Source organism: Chionomys nivalis, chromosome 9 (genome assembly GCF_950005125.1).
Source record: "Chionomys nivalis chromosome 9, mChiNiv1.1, whole genome shotgun sequence".
NCBI classification, from domain to species: Eukaryota; Metazoa; Chordata; class Mammalia; order Rodentia; family Cricetidae; genus Chionomys; species Chionomys nivalis.
This window is the reverse complement of record NC_080094.1, coordinates 84,130,008-84,148,501: the sequence shown is the minus strand read 5'-3', so window position 1 is coordinate 84,148,501 and position 18,494 is coordinate 84,130,008. Positions and strand designations below refer to the sequence as shown.

Below are 18,494 nucleotides of genomic sequence, written 5' to 3'. Positions count from 1 at the left end.
TCCCTAAAGGAAATGCTTTCTTTCTTTCTTTCTTTCTTTCTTTCTTTCTTTCTTTATTTATTTATTTATTTATTTATTTATTTGAGGTTCTGGAGATTGAGCCCAAGACCTCAAGCACTGGGCCACTAAGCTAGATTCCCTGCTCCACACTGGGAGAGGGAGAAGGAGGGAGGTGAGGTGAAGGGAGGGGAGGGAAGGAGAGGAGAGGAGAGGATTCCTAAGATGTTATAATTATACTACTGAGTGGACAAAACTTCAGAGCCCCTTTTGGTGGGTTCTTCTTAACTATGACTCCATGTGGGTTCCAGAAGGTTCCATTTTGATGCCCTATATAAGACCCAACTGAATCTGGATATCTGGTTTCTCAAAATCTTCATGTGATATTAGTAAGTAATCAAGACTGAGAGTCATGGAGGCCAAATCTCTTTCAGAAACAAGGTTCAGATAGGAGCATGGCAAAGGTCGACTTGGGAGACTCAGAACTAAACATCACACATTTATCACGTGCTAGGTCTCAGTCCTTCCTTTCCGCTGCTCCCGCCCACCCTTCTCCACGTAGCACATGAATTATGTTATTCCACTTCTCAGGATTTTCCACAGCTTCACATTGCTCTTACTATGGACCTGAATTGTGCTAAGACCCAGAACTTCTGATCCTTATGACCAGCCGCACCTTCCACCCACCCCAGCTCAGCCCTGGCCCTTGGACTTCTATCACCCAGTTGTGGCTGAATTGGCCTGTCTCCCTCAGGACCTGTGACTTGCTGCAATGTTCTTTTTTAGAGCTCCGGGCTCCTTGCCACCCAGGCCCCTCTATCCCGTTATCCTGCTACATTTTCTCAGTTTTATTAATTGCCCAGATTAGCCTCAAACTCGAAATTCTCCTGCCTCAACTTTGCAAGTCCTAGAATTACAGGCACAAGTCACTGTGCCCAACATAAACTGGACATTCTTAGACAATTCCTTAAAAAATAGGATAGTTACAATTTTGTGATTTGGTGGGTGACTGTCTAGAGGGTAAGTCTTGTACATCAACTATAACCAAATTCAACAAACAAGAGTGCCACCCTGTTTCTTCCCTGTGGCCATAACAGACATGACTAATCAATCCTAGCATTTTCTTGTTCTGAAGCAAGAAAGCCCAGAGAGTCTAAGACTCCCTTCTACTCAGGGGTCAAGCTATCACTATCAACCATTTCAAGATGGACACAAACTAGGAACCATCTGTTTTCCCTAGCTTCATGTTCCCAAGATTTTTTTTTCCAACTCGGACATTCTTTGACTAGGAATCATTAACTACCCACTTGCTTGGCAATGAGCTCAGCCCGTGTGAGGCTGATCAGACCATGAGATCACATGTTCTATCCCGGAGGGCATGCTTTGCCTGATTTCCTGAATCTTGGGCTCTTTGTCCTTTCCACTTTACCCACCCCCACGCCACGCCAACATTTAATGGCCTGACCTGAGATAGAACATAGGATTAGGGCAAGGCAAAGCCTTACTGTGTTCCTGGAAAACTGCACCAAAGCAGGTGCCTCTGCTATCGCTGGTATTTAAACAACAATAACGGGAACAGCTGACATTAATGGGGCACTTTCCTGTGTGCTGGGGCTCACACACGTTTTCTCATGGAATGTAATCACAATCCTCTGAGGTGTTTATTAGTCCCATTTGGCCCATGAGAAAAGTTAGGCTTTGAAAGCTAAGTAATGATGAGTAAGAAACAGAAGAAGAGATTACACAAGAGCCATAAAGCTGGCTCTGGGCTGCGTCCTCTGCCTCTGGGCACCTCATCTCTAAAGTGGACGCGATAACAGTGAAGAGAAACAAGAGGCCAGCATAGCCCACGGCAGTTAGGTGGATACCACAGAAAGGCTTTCTGAAATCTGGGTAGTGTCCTGATCAAATCCGCCCAGTGTTAAGCTGGGAGGTCTCTTGGATAAATCCTGTGAACACTGAGTTCTCAGAAGGCCAAGCCAGCTTTGCTGGCAGGAAGCACAGTTTACATGGGTTCTCCTCCTGCCACATTCCTGCCACCCTCCAGCGTCACGGGCTTTGAGAGCATTCTCTCCTATCTTATGCTCTGAGGCCCCTAAACACTCTAAAAGCTGAACAGGGAGCTGATGTGGAGAACACTTGGCAATGAAGTTCTTTGTAATGGAATCCCCCTTTAACAGCATCTATCTCCTGTGTGGAACTTGGCATGGCTGACCTCACAGCTTCTGGTTACTATGAGCCTCCCCTTTACCCCTGGATGCCCACAGCAGAGCTCAAAAACATCCTATCACAGGCTTCCTCACCCACCGCAAGCAAGGTAGTGAAAGTATCAGTCATCCCCACTTAGCAGAGGAGGAAACTGAGGCTGGGAAGACACGGGAAAACGGAGCAGAGGCATCCAACACCAAGTGCCAAGACTCCCAAGCTGGAATCACTACAAGCCGCTCCCTTGAAGGAGCGCGGTGCAGAGGGGAAGCCCCTTGTATAAGCTCTTACTAGTTAGCCTACTGAACTACTGGAGGGAAAGCAAGCTGATCTTCCAGCAATGGAGAAACAGTCATGCCCCAGTAGGACCATCTTACCAGGCCTTCAGAACACAGTTCTCCACCGGATGGTCCCTCCCTCCTCAGCAGACATTGTACATAATCTCTATAAACATTCACTGTTAGTTGTCACAACTAAGGAAGGGACGCTACTGGCATCCAGAAGGCAGAAGCCTGAAATGCCACATCCTATCCTAGCTGCACGAGATAGTCTTCTGAAACAAACTGTCCAACCCAACACGGTAATAGTGCTGAGGTCAAGGAGCTCTGAGCTAAAGGAAAAGAAGCCACCGACACTCACCTCAACCATAGGGCTGAGCAAGGGCAAAGTCTGTTCCAAAGAAAATCCTAAGCTAATATCCCATGGGCTTCTTCCTGGAGAAGTCGAAGGCTGGAGACATACCTGTGGTCAGGTGGAGACTGAAGGTCTGAGTCTCTCCCACACCCAACATGCCACCTCATGCTCCCCAGCCCCTGCCGCTGGCAATCTCCAATACTTGCTCCCCACAGAGCAGGATCTGGTAGTCTCTCTAGCTAGTAAGTGCTAAGGCTGGTAGAAGATGCTGAAGACGCCTCAGGAGCAGGACAGCCCTCAGCAAGTCTTCTGTGTCATGCGACAGTCCTAGGTGTTGTGCTGTGATCAGGAGAAGGCACCATGCACGGCCCTCTCGTTTGACCCCAATATCTCTGTGGCCCGGTACTTCCTACCTTTTCCAAATGAAATCACTTGTTCTGGGGGTTATAGTGCTTGAGCGAATGGCAAGGCCACATAGCTACAAGACAAACGTGCACCTGCATCCATGCTGCTGTCAACACTGAAGCTCTCCCATGTACCTCTGGGACATCCTGAAGTCATGTCATCCGTGTCGACATTCAACCTCTATAAAATCCAAGTTCATTCACAACAGGAAGGCTGAGAACCATACGCAATGCCACTATGCCATTCTTTAGATCAGTACCAAGGCCCCCAAAAGTGAGACAGCCTTTACCTGCTTCTAGCTCCAAGATCTAAAATCCACAGCAAAGATACCCTTGTCTTCTGTGGTTCAGGGAAGCGTGTCTCTCCTTTCGTGTGCTTAGAGCAGTGAACATGAGCTCACCGTCCACCTGTGGCATGACCATTAAACCCAGCTGTCCTAGGAGACTCAGGCAGACCCTAGTCTATGTAGACGCCCCTGCCCAGCTCACCTCTGTGCCCTAAAAGAAGGTCACAGAGGAGATATGAGCTTCAGTTTCCCACTCTATGCCCACATAAAAGATTAAATGAGTCTACATGTACAAAATGCTGACAATGCTTCTTATCAAATATAGTATGTGGTGACTATGTATCAGAGGTCTGTTTATCTGAGTAATGTTCTGCGTGGCAAAAAGTACTCAGAAATGAACTGATAGCTCAATCACAGGGACTAAGTAGATAAAGAAACGAGATGGAATGGCTAAGTTATCCACAAGAAGACCACTCCCTGGCAAGAAGTGTTCACAATGCATAAGCCGGCACAAAGCACCCTAAAGAACAGCCGTGAACTTGTCCCTGAGGGTCAGCAAAGGAAGCATCTCTTCCAGATACACACACACACACACACACACATTTAGTATCTACCCTATAACATAGCCACGTTTGTTTACACAAGATTTCCAAAATGCTTTCCACTGAGTAGCAGTGACTCTTCCGGAAGAAGCCTTGTGTTTGTCTTGTGGCTTCATGGGGTACCCCTAAGGAGACATCTGCTCTAATTGCTTTAAAAATTAAAAACCAGTGGAAAGCGTAAGTCACAGCACATTATGGTTAGGGGGCTACACCATCTGAGTAAAACAGGGGTGCACTGGAAACACAAGGCTCACCCTGCAAAGTTGGGCTGGGATTAGCATGGGGAGCGCAGAGGCTGCAGTGGATTTTGCTTTTTTTTTCTACTTATTGTATTAAAAAATAAATAAAACAATTCTGTGTATGTGTGTGTATGTGTGTATATGTGTCTTTCAAGACAGGGTTTCTCTGTGTAGTCTTGGCTGTCTTGGAACTCGCTCTCAGAGATCTGCCTGCCTCTGCCTCCCAAGTGATGTGATTAAAGGTGTGTACTACCACTGCCTGACCAAAAAATTAAAAGTGAAATTTTAAAAAACTGAACTGGGATAAGGAAGAAAACCACAAAAGCAAACTTTTTTCAAATATATCAATGGTACCAATTATATTCTGATTTAAAAAAAATATATAAAAACATAGAAGCTGAAGAGATGGCTCAGCAGTCAAGAGCATTGGCTTCTCTTTCAGAGGACCTGTGTTTGATTCCCATAACCATCCACAACTCCAGTTCCAGGAGACCCAACACCCACTGCTGGCCTCTGCAGGCATGCATCTGATGCACAGACATACATGCAAGCAAAATATCCATACATATAAGATAAAAATTAAATTAAAAATAATAAAATCTAAAATCTACAAGTAAATGAACTAGCATGTGACTGGAACCAACTTGGGAAGTGGGGTTAAAACTAACAGCCACCAGACATATAGACGGCTTTGGCCCAAGTCCATGCAAATCAGTCCTGGGCTGAGGGCAGCAGACCCAGTGGACCCTCGGCCACACAGTGCTGGTCACAGACTCTCAAGATGCTGCTCAGTTCCAGCACTCGCCCAGCATGTGTGAGGCCCTGGATTTGATCCTTGGTATCCAAAAAAGGGGATAAACAACATTTAAACCAAAGAAGCAGGTAGTAACTGTAGTTCTCTACCAAACACAGCTGCCAAAATGCCAGGCACTGACCCATGGCTTCTTCCTCCAATATTCTCTGGCAGCACTAAACACAGGCTTTACTGGGACTCCCGAGCCTGTGCCTGCCTCAGCCCCTCTCTAGAACTTAGTCCTCCTGCCCCAGCGTCACATGAAACAATGATACAAGTAAATGAGGACCTTACACAGGCTCCTCACTAGGAACACGCTCTACCTCCTTCCCTCACAGGGCGCCTCCCACAGTTCACACACTAACAGTTAGGTTTGGAGACCTGGAAATTTTCTGGGAAACAACTGAATCGATGGTTTAAAAGAAATTTTTTTACAAGCAATGTGCACGCACATATGCACATGTGTGTACTTGCTTTCAACCACCTGCAGCAGCAGCTTCACAATGCAGTACTTACCAGTAAATCAAGGCTAAAACTCATTCAATTCATTTTTATATTCAGTTTTAAATACACTGCCTTAGGTTTTCTTTGTTTCTTTTGGGGGGCTAGGAGCGTTAGGACTGTATCTCACTCTGCAGCCCAGGCTGACAGTGAACTGACAAGACTCCTGACTCACTGTCCAGGCGCCAGGATCACAGGTGAGAGCCACTATGCCTTTTTCCACCCCAATGCTAGGACTTAAACCTAGGGCCTGGCATGTGTGGGGCAAGTTCTACCACCGAAGTACATCGCCAGGCCTTTCCCTTTGTTTCCTTATGTCTTGTTAAGTCAGGATCTAAGCAAGCCCTGGCTAGTTCACTATGTAGACCAGGCTGGTCCTAAGCTCAGCCTACCTCTGTCTCCAAGTGCTCAGCCTGCCTACGGTTTTTGAAACTTCACTATACGTGTTCTGGAAGGAATTAGTTTCAAACCACATACATACCCCTAGAATAACAGTGGCAAACTCAAAGAGACGCTGGGTGGTGGTGGTTTAAACAGGAATGACTCCCATAGACTCATGTGTTTGGCCCATAGGGAGCGGCATTAGTAGGAGGTGTGGCCCTGCTGGGGTAGGTGTGACTTAGAGGAAATGTGTCACTGTGGAGGCGGGCTTTGAGGTCTTAGACTCTCAAGCTAGGCCTAGTGTGGCCATCTCAGTTCCCCTCCAGCACGATGTCAGACTGCACGCTGCCATGCTTCTCACCATGATGACAATGGACTGAACCTCCAAACCATAAGCCAGCCCCAATTAAATGTATTCCTTTATAAGAATTGTCGTCCTCATGGTGTCTCTTCACAGGCATAAGATCCTAGGAAATGCTACTAGGTTTAATGAGTTCAGGCATATGTAAAACCACCTATAAGCTATAATGTTTTTTAATTTTAAATAGTAAGTCTCCGCAAAATAAAATAATCCAACAACAATGAATACCCAAAGATGGGTGAGGTACTGAGCATTAGAGGAGACAGCCCAATGTCACACAGCTAGAAGAGTGAAGCTGACCCCAAAGGCTGTGAACTGAGTCCTTGGCAGCAGCTCCCTCAATATTCCAAGTAATCTGCACACAGAACTGCCAGCAGGCTGCTCAGAAGACCCCATGACACAGTGATGGCTCCTCGGCGGGTTACAGGAAATGCACTGCACCCTGGCCGCCTCTGAGGAAACAGGCGGCATAGTAGGAGTCGGCTGTCACGGCCACCATCTCCCAACAGTGAAAGCCAAGGGCTGGGCCTTCACACTTTTCACTGGTAGCTTAAAATAACTCCTCTTGACTCCACAGAAAACGCAGCCAGTGACAGGAGGTAGGCACAGCTAGAACTGACCCAGTCACAAGGTAAAGAGAAATGCTCAAACCAAGACAAAGGGAATCCTAGGGTTTTTTTTAATGGACACAATATCCCTCTGCTCCTTTTTGGGTCAGGATCATACTGGCCATTCCTTGATTATATCCCAAGTTCACTTACCCCATATTAATTCAAATATACACACTTATCAAAAGGGAAATATAATTTAAATGGAGCTCTCAATCTTCAGTACTCCACATTTCACACTTTAATACACTCATGGGGGATATGAATGTGCACAGAACGCACACAATCTAAGGCAGATTTAAGCTCTTTTTGTTGATGCTTTGCTTTGGTTTTGGAGACAGGATTTCTCTTTGAAGCCCTGGCTGTTCTAGAACTCACTCTGTAGACCAGATTGGCCTCAAACTCACAGAGATCCACCTGCCTCTGCCTCCCCAATGCAAGGATTAAAAGCATGAGCCACCACCATCCAGCTGGATTTAATCTCTTAAATCTAAATTAAAAGATTCTACAGCAAGCCAGGCGGTGGTGGCGCACGCCTTTAATCCCAGCACTCGGGAGGCAGAGGCAGGCGGATCTCTGTGAGTTTGAGACCAGCCTGGTCTACAGAGCTAGTTCCAGGACAGCTCCAAAGCCACAGAAAAACCCTGTCTCGAAAAACCAAAAAAAAAAAAAAAAAAAAGATTCTACAGCATAATTTTGTTCCATCATTATGATGTTACCTTTAACTTTAGAATCTATCTTTTGAGTAAGCACCTGAGTATTGTGTAAAATGTCTGTCCGTTTACAAGGCAGAATGTGATCTCACTTATACAACAGTCCTGAGTAAGTAGCACTGCTATTACCAGTATCGTAGAGCTATGAACAACAAAGGTCAGAAACGTCAGGGATGTTCCCCAGGAGCACACAGCTAGTTAGGTGATAGAATCAGGGTTCCACCTAGGCAGGCTGGCTCCAAGTTCTATGCTGTCTTATGATCTAAGATCCTAAGGAATAAGGTTGCACCTAAAACAATTAGGGGAAAGCTGGTTTGCAACAGAAATGAGAGTGTAAGAATTTAATCCCTTAATTTTCAAAGAGCATGAACAAATTAATAATAAGACAATTTTTGATATGTGTGTGCGTGTGGGTGCATGGGTGCATTGTGCATGGATGCATGGGTGTGTGGGTGCATTGTGCATGGGTGCATGACTGCATAGGTGCATGTGTGTGGGGATGCACGTGTGCATGTGCATGGATACATGGGTGTGTGGGTGCATGGGTGCATATGTGCATGGATACATGAGTGTGTGGGTGCATTGTGCATATATGCATGGATACATGGGTGCATGGGTGCATGATGCATGTGTGCATGACTGCATGGGTGCATGGATGCATGAGTGCATGGGTTCATGGGTGCATAGGTGCATGTGTGTGTGAGGGGCAGAAGTTGAAATGGTGACTTCCACTCTTTCTCGGTCTACTTTATCTTTTGAGAGAAGGTTTTTCACTGACAGGCTACACTGGCAAGCCAACAAGTTCTAGGTATCCACCTGCCTCCACACTGCCCCTTCCCCGAGAAATAGAGTTACAGACATCAGTTCAGGCTTTTACATAGATACCAGGAACCCAAATTCCTCAGGTCCTTATGTTAACATGCCAAGTACTTTAACAAGTGAGCCATCTCCCCAACAAGGACCGTTTTTTAATGAATTGAAAGTTAATAACAACAATTAATGTCCCCCAAACACAGAGAAAGATATTCAACCAAATGAAAATTAAAGATACAAATAATTTTTTTTTTTTTTTTTTTTTTTTTGGTTTTTCGAGACAGGGTTTCTCTGTAGATTTGGAGCCTGTCCTGGAACTAGCTCTTGTAGACCAGGCGGGCCTCAAACTCACAGAGATCCGCCTGCCTCTGCCTCCCGAGTGCTGGGATTAAAAGCATGCGCCACCACTGCCCAGCTTACAAATAATTTTCATGATAAAATTTTTCACCTCTCAGACTTATGCATACTAAGAAGTTTAACATTCCTCAACCCAAGACAAGGGTATGGAGAAACAGGCCTCTTCAAACCAGCATGTGTGAGTCCAACTGGGTAAAAGATTAGAAACCCATTCATTCAACAGCTCTAAGTTTAAATGAATGCCCACTTCTTCCATCTCAGCAATCCTAGGACCAGAGCTGTACCAGCAGACAACACTCCAAACTATTTACCACCTCTGCAATTTTCTTAACAAACACCTCATGCTTCCAAAATTCCTAATTTGTTGTGTTTTGCTGTGAAGGATACAAGAACAAACAGCAGGGACACTCCAGGAAGAACTGCCAGTGAGGGGGTTAGATGCTGACAGCAGAGGCCGTGTGTCTGCACACCAGGCAGTTAGCCAGAAAAATGGGCTTATACAGGTGCAAAAACGGCATAATCGTCAAAATAATTGAATAAATTTAAAAGGTCAAGTACAGAGCATGACAGGAACGCAATATGCCCTGTACGTAGTTTTTAATGGGTCAGCGAGACAGATCTAGGTAAAGGCACTTGCCGCCAAGCCTGATGAGCTGAGTTTGAGCCCCAGTGCTCACACGGAAAAGAGACAATTCTCTCACTGTCACACGTGCTCCACGGCAAACCCCACACACACATGTCACACGTGCTCCACGGCAAACCCCACACACACACATGTCACACGTGCTCCACGGCAAACCCCACACACACATGTCACACGTGCTCCACGGCAAACCCCACACACACATGTCACACGTGCTCCACGGCAAACCCCACACACACACATGTCACACGTGCTCCACGGCAAACCCCACACACACATGTCACACGTGCTCCACGGCAAACCCCACACACACATGTCACACGTGCTCCACGGCAAACCCCACACACACACATGTCACACGTGCTCCACGGCAAACCCCACACACACATGTCACACGTGCTCCACGGCAAACCCCACACACACACATGTCACACGTGCTCCACGGCAAACCCCACACACACACGTCACACGTGCTCCACGGTAAACCCCACACACACACATGTCACACGTGCTCCACGGCAAACCCCACACACACACATGTCACACGTGCTCCATGGCAAACCCCCCACACACACATGTCACACGTGCTCCACGGTAAACCCCACACACACACATGTCACACGTGCTCCACGGTAAACCCCACACACACACATGTCACACGTGCTCCATGGCAAACCCCCCACACACACATGTCACACGTGCTCCACGGTAAACCCCACACACACACATGTCACACGTGCTCCACGGTAAACCCCACACACACACGTCACACGTGCTCCACGGCAAACCCCACACACACACATGTCACACGTGCTCCATGGCAAACCCCACACACACACATGTCACACGTGCTCCACGGCAAACCCCACACACACACATGTCACACGTGCTCCACGGTAAACCCCACACACACACATGTCACACGTGCTCCATGGCAAACCCCCCACACACACATGTCACACGTGCTCCATGGCAAACCCCCCACACACACATGTCACACGTGCTCCATGGCAAACCCCACACACACACATCTCGCGCTCATACCCTCTCTCTAACACATGCACACACTTAAATAAAAATGTAGTGGTTTTAGAGAGATGCTGGGGCTCCAACCAGGGCCTGCTGTGGTAGGCAAAGGCCCTACACTAAGCTGCATCTCCAGCCCATGAAGCAGTTTCTAGTAGTCAGCATGAGACACAGCATGTAGTTCAGCCAGTCCCAAACTCACTATTTGGCTGAGGATGAAGAACTTACGCTCGATCTGCCTCTCCACACTTTGTTCATCACGAAAACCACTTTTTCCCTACAAGAATATCCACCTTTGGTCAGGCATGTAGTGCACACCTTTAAATCCAGCACTCCAGAAACTAAGGCAGGACATATCTGTGAATTCAAGGCCAGACAGAGCTACACAGTGAGACCCCACCTCAAAAAGAAAACTCCATGTTTGAAAAGGACTGATAGTTTTCTAAGCTTACAGTGGTCCCAAGTTACCTTGGAGGAGACATTCCAAGACTCCCAGTCAATGCCTCAAGCCACAAACAGCACTGACCTCCACATGTATTATATATAACGTTCTTTCCTATCTGACATACCTATAATAAAATCTGATTTATAGATAAATGCAGTAAAATATTAGCAACTAATAAAAAATAGAAAGTTATAACAACACATTCTAACAAGAATTATGTGAATGTGGTTGCTCTCTTAAAATATTCTATTCACTATTTCTAGCCTCAGTTGAGCACAGGTAACTGAAACCTCGGAAACCACAGAAGGTCTACTGTACACTGGTTTACACTGGAGGCTCTTTGACCTGGGCTTCAGAGGTGATTTTTAAGAGTCCAAGGGTTAGAGATGTAGCTCAGAGGAGAGTGCTTACTCGATACATCAGAGGCCCTGGGTTCCAGCCCAGCACCACAAAAAGGAGGGAAATCCACTCTGAAGAGCTCATCTAAAGCTGGGTGTGGCGAGGACAGATGTGCAGCCTTTAATCCCAGCACTACGGAGGCAGCAGTAAGGCCCCTTACACTGCATACACTACGATGCATCGTGAGATCTGGTTTCAAGAACCTACTAGAAGGTCTGCAAAACTTCTCAAATTTGACGAGAAATTCCCCCGTGGACTCATCCCTTTAGGAAAGAGATTCTCCCTTCTACTAAGGGCCTTATTACCTGTCACCAAAAATGACAAAGAATATTGCTCTAAAGCCCATGCAGTACTAACTTTTAATATTTACTCAGCTACTCAGAAGGCATGAAATTCTACTGGGCTGGCCCCTGGCACATCTACCCAGAAAAACAAGCACCCCACTCCTGCCCTGGAGAAGCAGCTAGTTTGTGACATAATAACGGCATTGTCTGCCCAAGCCTCAGAAATGGCAGCAGGACAGCTTCCCTCTAAGAGGAAGAAGGAAAAGTGGAACTGAAAATTATTTGCATGTCTAAAATTAGATCTTCTGTGGGGGCTGCATGCCCTGCCGCCACCACTACCACCAACCCCAGCATTTCCATGCCATGGAAAGTCTGAGACAATAGGAGGGCTACAGCTGTCACTAATAAGGAAGTAATAACAAGTTTCCTACACTCCTGTCCTCTGAGGGGTCACTAGAAAAGTCACCGGAAAGCCAGCCCTACTAGATGGTGATAAACCCACTGTAGATTTTGCTGGTCAGAAATTTCTGATGCTTCCAGGGGCCTCCACCCAGCGACTCTCTGCCCCTCCTCGTCGTTCCCTCTCTAGTCCATCCAGCGCCAGCTCTTTCTCTGAAGGAAGAACACAGCCGCCACACGGCCAACATCACCACTGTGGCTAGATACCTGGTGGCGAGCTAAAATCATGTCCCACCTTCACAGTTCATAAGAGAGCAGGCTCTTCTTCCGCAAGAAGGCTTTACTCAGGGACTGGCCCCCAAATTAAGCATTTGTCACCTGTGTAATTTCACAAAATCCACCTCAGACTTACATGATCATTTATTCAGACTGCTTCCTCAGGTTCACTATTAAATTTAAGCAAATTTCCATACCATGACTCCATATGCAGCCTAGTCTGACTAGAAACAGGGGCTTGATACAGTTACAAATACTGTTTCATTAACTAAAATAATTCCTAACATATTAAAAACAAAAACTTCTTCAGAAACACTCGACAAATATTTGTTCTAGAAACTAATGACTTGAAACCCCCTTTCTTCCCTTCCCATCCTGCAATCCCCCGCCCCATACAACAGCAGCAGCCACTCCAGCAAATGGTCAGCTTTTAGGTTTTACTTGACAGTCTTTCCTTCTATCTTACTTGACTCCTCCACCACCCAGCTAGGCAGGAAGCATTAGTTCCACTTCCCAGATAAGGAAATGAAGAGCTGTAGTGGTGACTGGCTTGCCTACAGTTCACGCAGTTTCTGAGGGGCAGAGTAAACCATACCCAGACTCCCCCTCACCCACTTCACTTTGCTCACACCAAGGCAGGAGTGCCTCTGCATACAGACTCAGACTCCAAAGAAACCTAAGTAGTCAAGAGGAGCGTGAAGGTGTGAATTCCACATGGTTTAGAACACAAAGAATACAAAATAACACTCGGCCCTATCAAGACCGAGGGCCCACAAGCCTGTCTCTTGCCTCGGGAGGCCGGCATAGGTGCTCAGTTCCATACTGAAAACCTTGAAGGCGCATGGCATGCTTTCTACAGCACAGGACAATAAACTGGGACAATGGAGACCTGGCTCTACTTAGGACTCTTTGGGAGCTGTGAGCTTCAGCTTTCTCAGGAAATGAGAACAGGAGTAACAGCCACCACCAGAACTTTTGAAATGTCAAATGAGATAACGCATTAAAAATGACCAAATGCGGCACCTGCCACACCTAATGCTAACTATTAATTATAATATTATCGGGGGCATGATGTTAGAAGGGAAATACACAGAAAATTGCATCTTATCCGGCACTCAAAATAATTCCCCTGGCCAAGAAGTGAATGAGCTAAGAAGCAATTACTTATGATGCACTGGCCAAAGCCAGGTTACAGCCATCCAGAAACTCGGCCTCAGCCTCAACCATTACTTTTAGGAGCTAAATAACCTCTTTGCTGACCAAAATTACTCACTCTGGAGCCAGGATTCTCTCTGCTCAGGAAAGTATGGTTATTTCTGGTCATCTCTGTCCTGGGGCTGAACTTGAATTGAGCCCAAAGTCAGAGACTAACCATAAACCAATTTGCTCAGTTTCCTTAAACTGTCTGCAAACAAAACAGACTTTGGGTTTCCCTTTGTTGTTCTGAAGCAAGAGGAAAATAAAATCACTCCTGTGAGAAGTTCAAAAACAGTTTTAAGAGGAGCCAAAATATTTAGTGTGTGCGCTCTGGTTAAAGCAGGAAAGAAACCAGGCTGATGGATTAGCCACAATACAGAAAGATATAAACTTATCATCCATCAGGAAAGCAAGAAAACAAGACAAAGCAAAAGGGAACCCTGGAAGACCAACCAACTGGCTACCAGTTGTTTCTGTTTTGTTTCCATTATTATTATTATTATTATTATTATTATTATTACTCCTGCTGCTGCTAATACTACTACTGTTTTGAAGCAGACTGCTGTCGAGCAGGGCTCTCAAGAGGGAAAGGAGAGCTCACTTTCCCACACTGCCTAACACATACATAAACCAGAATTGTGTAAAAATGCACTCAGAAAGGGATGGTTGACACAGCACAACCACGGAGAGAGGGAGTGAAATGCCAGTTTCAAAAATGGCTTTTCTGGGCCTACTAGGTACCGAGGCTTCTGGCATCTCGGTTCTCCTGTTTCCACAGACTGTCCTCATTAGTGTCCAAACAGAGCTGGGTCTTTTCTGTGACCTTTCTTTTTTCCCCACTTTAATAAGAATAAAAACAATCAACTATTAGAGAAGTCTTCAAATGTATTCCCTCTTATTTCCTACACAAATGATTTCAAAAATATCTCAAATCTGGCTGACTTTTAAAGATTTATTATTTTTATTTTATTGATGTGTACGTGTGTCTAACTATGTAACTGTCTGCCACGTATGTGTGGGTGCCTGTGGAGATCAAAGGGAAAGTCAGAGCCCCTGGAGCTGGAGCTGGTTGAGAGCCTGGTCTAATGGACCCAATTTGTAAGCAGTCTGGGGCATACACAGCAACATGGGACTGCACCCATAGTGAAAACACAGCCAAAAGCTCCAGGCACAGGTTGTCACTCAACCTGTGGAGGAGTTCGAGCTGCCGTCAAAGCCTGGAGCTATCACCAAGCATGGTGATGCACAACTTTAATCTCCAAACTAGAGAGGCACAGGCAGGTGGATTTCAGTGAGTTCAAGGACAACCTAGTCCGTATAATGAGTTCTACCAGAGAGGGTCTGGGTACATATATATATTTTTTTTTCAATATATATATATTGAGAAAATGTCTCAAAACAGCTTATCTTTTTAAAAAAAATGGGAATTGAGGATAACTGTGAATATGTCTATCAGAGTAATACACACACGTATGAATGCATACACCTGTACTTACACTGAGCCTCTGATCTATCACTCCATCAGACAGGGTGGTAGCCAGCAAGCCCCACAGTATGAGGGTCCCTGGCACACATGACACAAGCCACATTTCAGAGTACCAAGAATTTGAACTCAAGTCCTCACGGTTGTGCAGCAAGAGCTCTTACTCAATGCCCCATCATCCCAGCCCATGAAACTGTCTTTGAGTCAGTTCTAAAGGGCATTGACTTGGAACTGAAAATGCAACTCAGTGGCAGAGCACATATGAGCACATTTCCCAGCCTGGGCTCCAACCCCAACACCACAAGAGAGAGAGGGTACCAATTCCCTATCAAAATGAGACTGCTGAGTGTGAGCTTTCGAGGATACTTCTTCATAAAACCTTTTACATTTCCTATTTTGTAATAAATCCAAAAACGAGAGTATGAAGACAGTACTCTTGAGTTTCTACAGAACAAACTACAGAGGAAGGAAATAACCAAATACAAGGCAAGGAAAGAGCAGCAATATGCTAATGAAACACAAGGAAGGATTGAGCAAGAAATAAATTTACCCAAGATACTTTTTGCTAATTCAAGCACAGCTTACAATTTGTATAGTTGAAACAAAAGTAATATACATACTAAATGTAAAGGGAAATGTAGACCAAATGTTTCTATAGTATCAACTTTAGTATAAGAGAATATCAAGACAGGGATCCCAAAGAGGCAGGGGCAAACAAACCTCAGTGAGGCTGAAGTCACCCTATTCTACATACTGAATTCCTGGGAAAGGAGGGCTGGAGAGCACTTCAAGTACAAATCAGTTCTTTTTCTTTAACCTCAAAGACTGCTGCACAGGATGAAGACAGCCCATACACACTGTTCCTAATGCTTTTCCATGTGGTAAAGCATTATCTGAAAAGCGAATTTTTGATGTTTGCAAAATTCTTTCAGGCACTATCCAATTGAAGCCCTACTAACAATTCTACCAAGCAATGGCGTGACCCCCTCCCCATTTCCATTCTACAGAGGCTTTTCACTGAAGATGAAAGGGGGAAGGGGGGCAAATTCAACGTTGATGCTTCATTAGACACTGCACTCATCTCACACTTATTTGCTCGGGGTCACGCCACCTTCCAGGCCTCCTTGGGACCTGTGCAAATCCTGCGAGAAACTATAAGTGACTTGCTGAGAGTGAGGGCAGCCCCCCGAGTCAGGCTCCCTTCTTCTGCCTGCCCGTTTTGCTGCCAAGTGCGTATGTTTCCTCTCAGACAATCCTGCGTGTGTGAAGCCAGGTTCCATCCCCAGTCAATACTTCATTTGTCTTTCACTGTCTCATTGCAGCTGGTATCTATAAAGTTAGTGAGATTTTCATTAGCAAAAAGCAAGACAAGAGCATCCGCCAGGCCACTTTCCACTGCCGATTTCAAGACCACAGCCAGCTCTCAGAAGGCTGTGAGGCAGAAGTCGCTTGCTCAGCTCCCGAAGCACCGGCTGGGTGATTCCACTCTTTCACTTCTCTCCCTCAGTTCCCTATCTGCTAAATGGGAATATCCCCCAACTGCCCTGCATCACCTCCCCCCCCCCCATGGAATTACCACAGAAAGGAGAGATCCCATATTCCAGGCGCAACATTATCGAATGAGTGAAACGAAAAAAAAAATAGTTCCGAGGGGAGGGGGTTAGCTAGCCCCCACAAAGCAAGAATACACAACTAGAAAAGCCAGTACCATCTTCGGCGTGATGATGAGAACAAGGCCGGCAGCGTCAAGAAACGCCTTTGAGCGGCCACCCTGGCAGGGCTGGGAACTTGCGCCACAAACAGCGCCCTCCACCCCGAGGTCCCGCGATTCGCCCACCGCCCGAATGCCCTGCGCCAGGCCCTGTCCCCGAGCACCGGGCCACCGCCACTGCCCTTCCGCCCAAGCCCTCGGGCCCCTCCAAGGCAGGTCGGAGGTCGGCCTCGGTTCGGCCAGGCCGGCCCTGCTCCGCATCCACAGCCCTCCGCAAACACGCCCCCTCCGGCCCGGCGGCCGCGCGAGCTGGGCCCCGCGCTGGCCAGATGTGACCAGCTCTAGCAAAGGCCGGGCCACTGCCGCCTGCAGCCCACGCAGGGGCTTCCACAGCGAGTCCACCCGGCACCGCGGGAACACCCGGGGGGCCCCAGGATCCCGCCCTCCCCTGGCACCCGGCAGCAGGGGAAGGGGCTCGGTGGCGGGAGCGGGAGGCCGGCCAAGATCCCACCAGCCCCCTCCTGGAGGAGGGCTCCCAGCACCGCGATCCACAACACCCTACCGGTTAATCCTCGAGCGGGTGACACATGGGCAGGTGCAGGGGATGCCAGTCCGGCCCGCGTCCTCCCTCCACACGCCCAGGCCCACCCGAAGGCTTACCTGGCCCAGGCGTAGCAATAGCAGCAGCGGCAGCAGCGCCCAGCGGAGCCCGGGTGAGCGCGGGGGTGGCCGCGTCTCCAGCGCCGCGGGCTTCATGCCCTGCGCACCCTGGAACGTGCCCTGGACGCGCCCCGCCGTGTGCCCGAAGCCGGGCGCCCTCGTCTCCGCCTCCAGCCGCCGCCTCCGCCTCCTTCTCCGCCAGCCAGTCCGCCTCGTCCCCGCTCCGCCCGCCCCGGGCTTCCCCGGGGACATGGCAGCGGCGGCGGCCACACGGCGGAGCCTAGAGCGCCTGGCGCGGAGCGGCCGCGGCCCTAGACACTCCGGGGCTTCGCGGGGCGGAGCAAACGACGCCCACCCCCCGCGCGTGGCGCCCGGCTCGCGGCTCCCGCGGCCCGGGCTGCTCCCTCTGCCTCCTCCGCGCGTCATGCGGCTCGGGCTGCAGGGAGCCGCGCCGAGCGCTCGGCCCCCTCTCCTCCCCTCCCCCTCTGAATATTCATCGCTTCCTCCCGCTCGGGCGGGCCGGGCGGCTGCCGTGCTCCGCGGCCCCTCGCGGCCCTCTCGCCGTGGCCCCCGCCCCCAACAAGCTGGCGGCGGGCGGGGAGTGGGAGGTGGCGGGCCCGGTACACGCTCTAGCGTCTCCCCTCCCGCGGCCAGAGGAAGCGCCCCCTCCCTGCCCGCCTAGCCTTCCCACATTCCTGGGACTCGGGACCCGGGACGCTGCTCCACAGTTCCAGAGCCACTAGCCAAAGCTTCTGGGTAACTACGGACTTCCCAGGCTGAGACTCGCTCCTTGGCCCAGGTTGAGTGTGCCTCTTGCCCAGGTGACAGCCTGCTTCTAGACCGCAATCCGGTGAAGCCTGACCCGTGGCAGGGCTTTGGGAGAAGAGTGGGTGAACCCCGAAAGTATTGGAAGCACACCATGCATTTTGTTCTCTCCCCAGACACTGGGCCAGCACAGAAGCTGGTCCAGTGATTAAAGCCCCAGCTGTGGCATATGGCAAACCCAGCTGTACTATATCTACTAGCTGTGTAATCCTAGTTGTGAGACCTGGAGAGAGATGCTTCACCTCTCTGAAC

The 18,494-nt window shown here is 48.2% G+C and overlaps 1 protein-coding gene across 1 annotated transcript in view; it reads right to left on the bottom strand.

The window, feature by feature from the left end:
- Ptprj (protein tyrosine phosphatase receptor type J) overlaps positions 1-17,819 on the bottom strand; it is a 169,780-nt gene extending 151,961 nt beyond the window's left edge. Inside the window, exon 1 of the mRNA XM_057782042.1 lies at positions 17,418-17,819. Coding sequence (XP_057638025.1) covers positions 17,418-17,669 — 252 coding nt within the window. The 5' untranslated portion in view covers positions 17,670-17,819. The remainder of the gene's footprint in view (positions 1-17,417) is intronic.
- Positions 17,820-18,494: the final 675 nt, after the last annotated feature.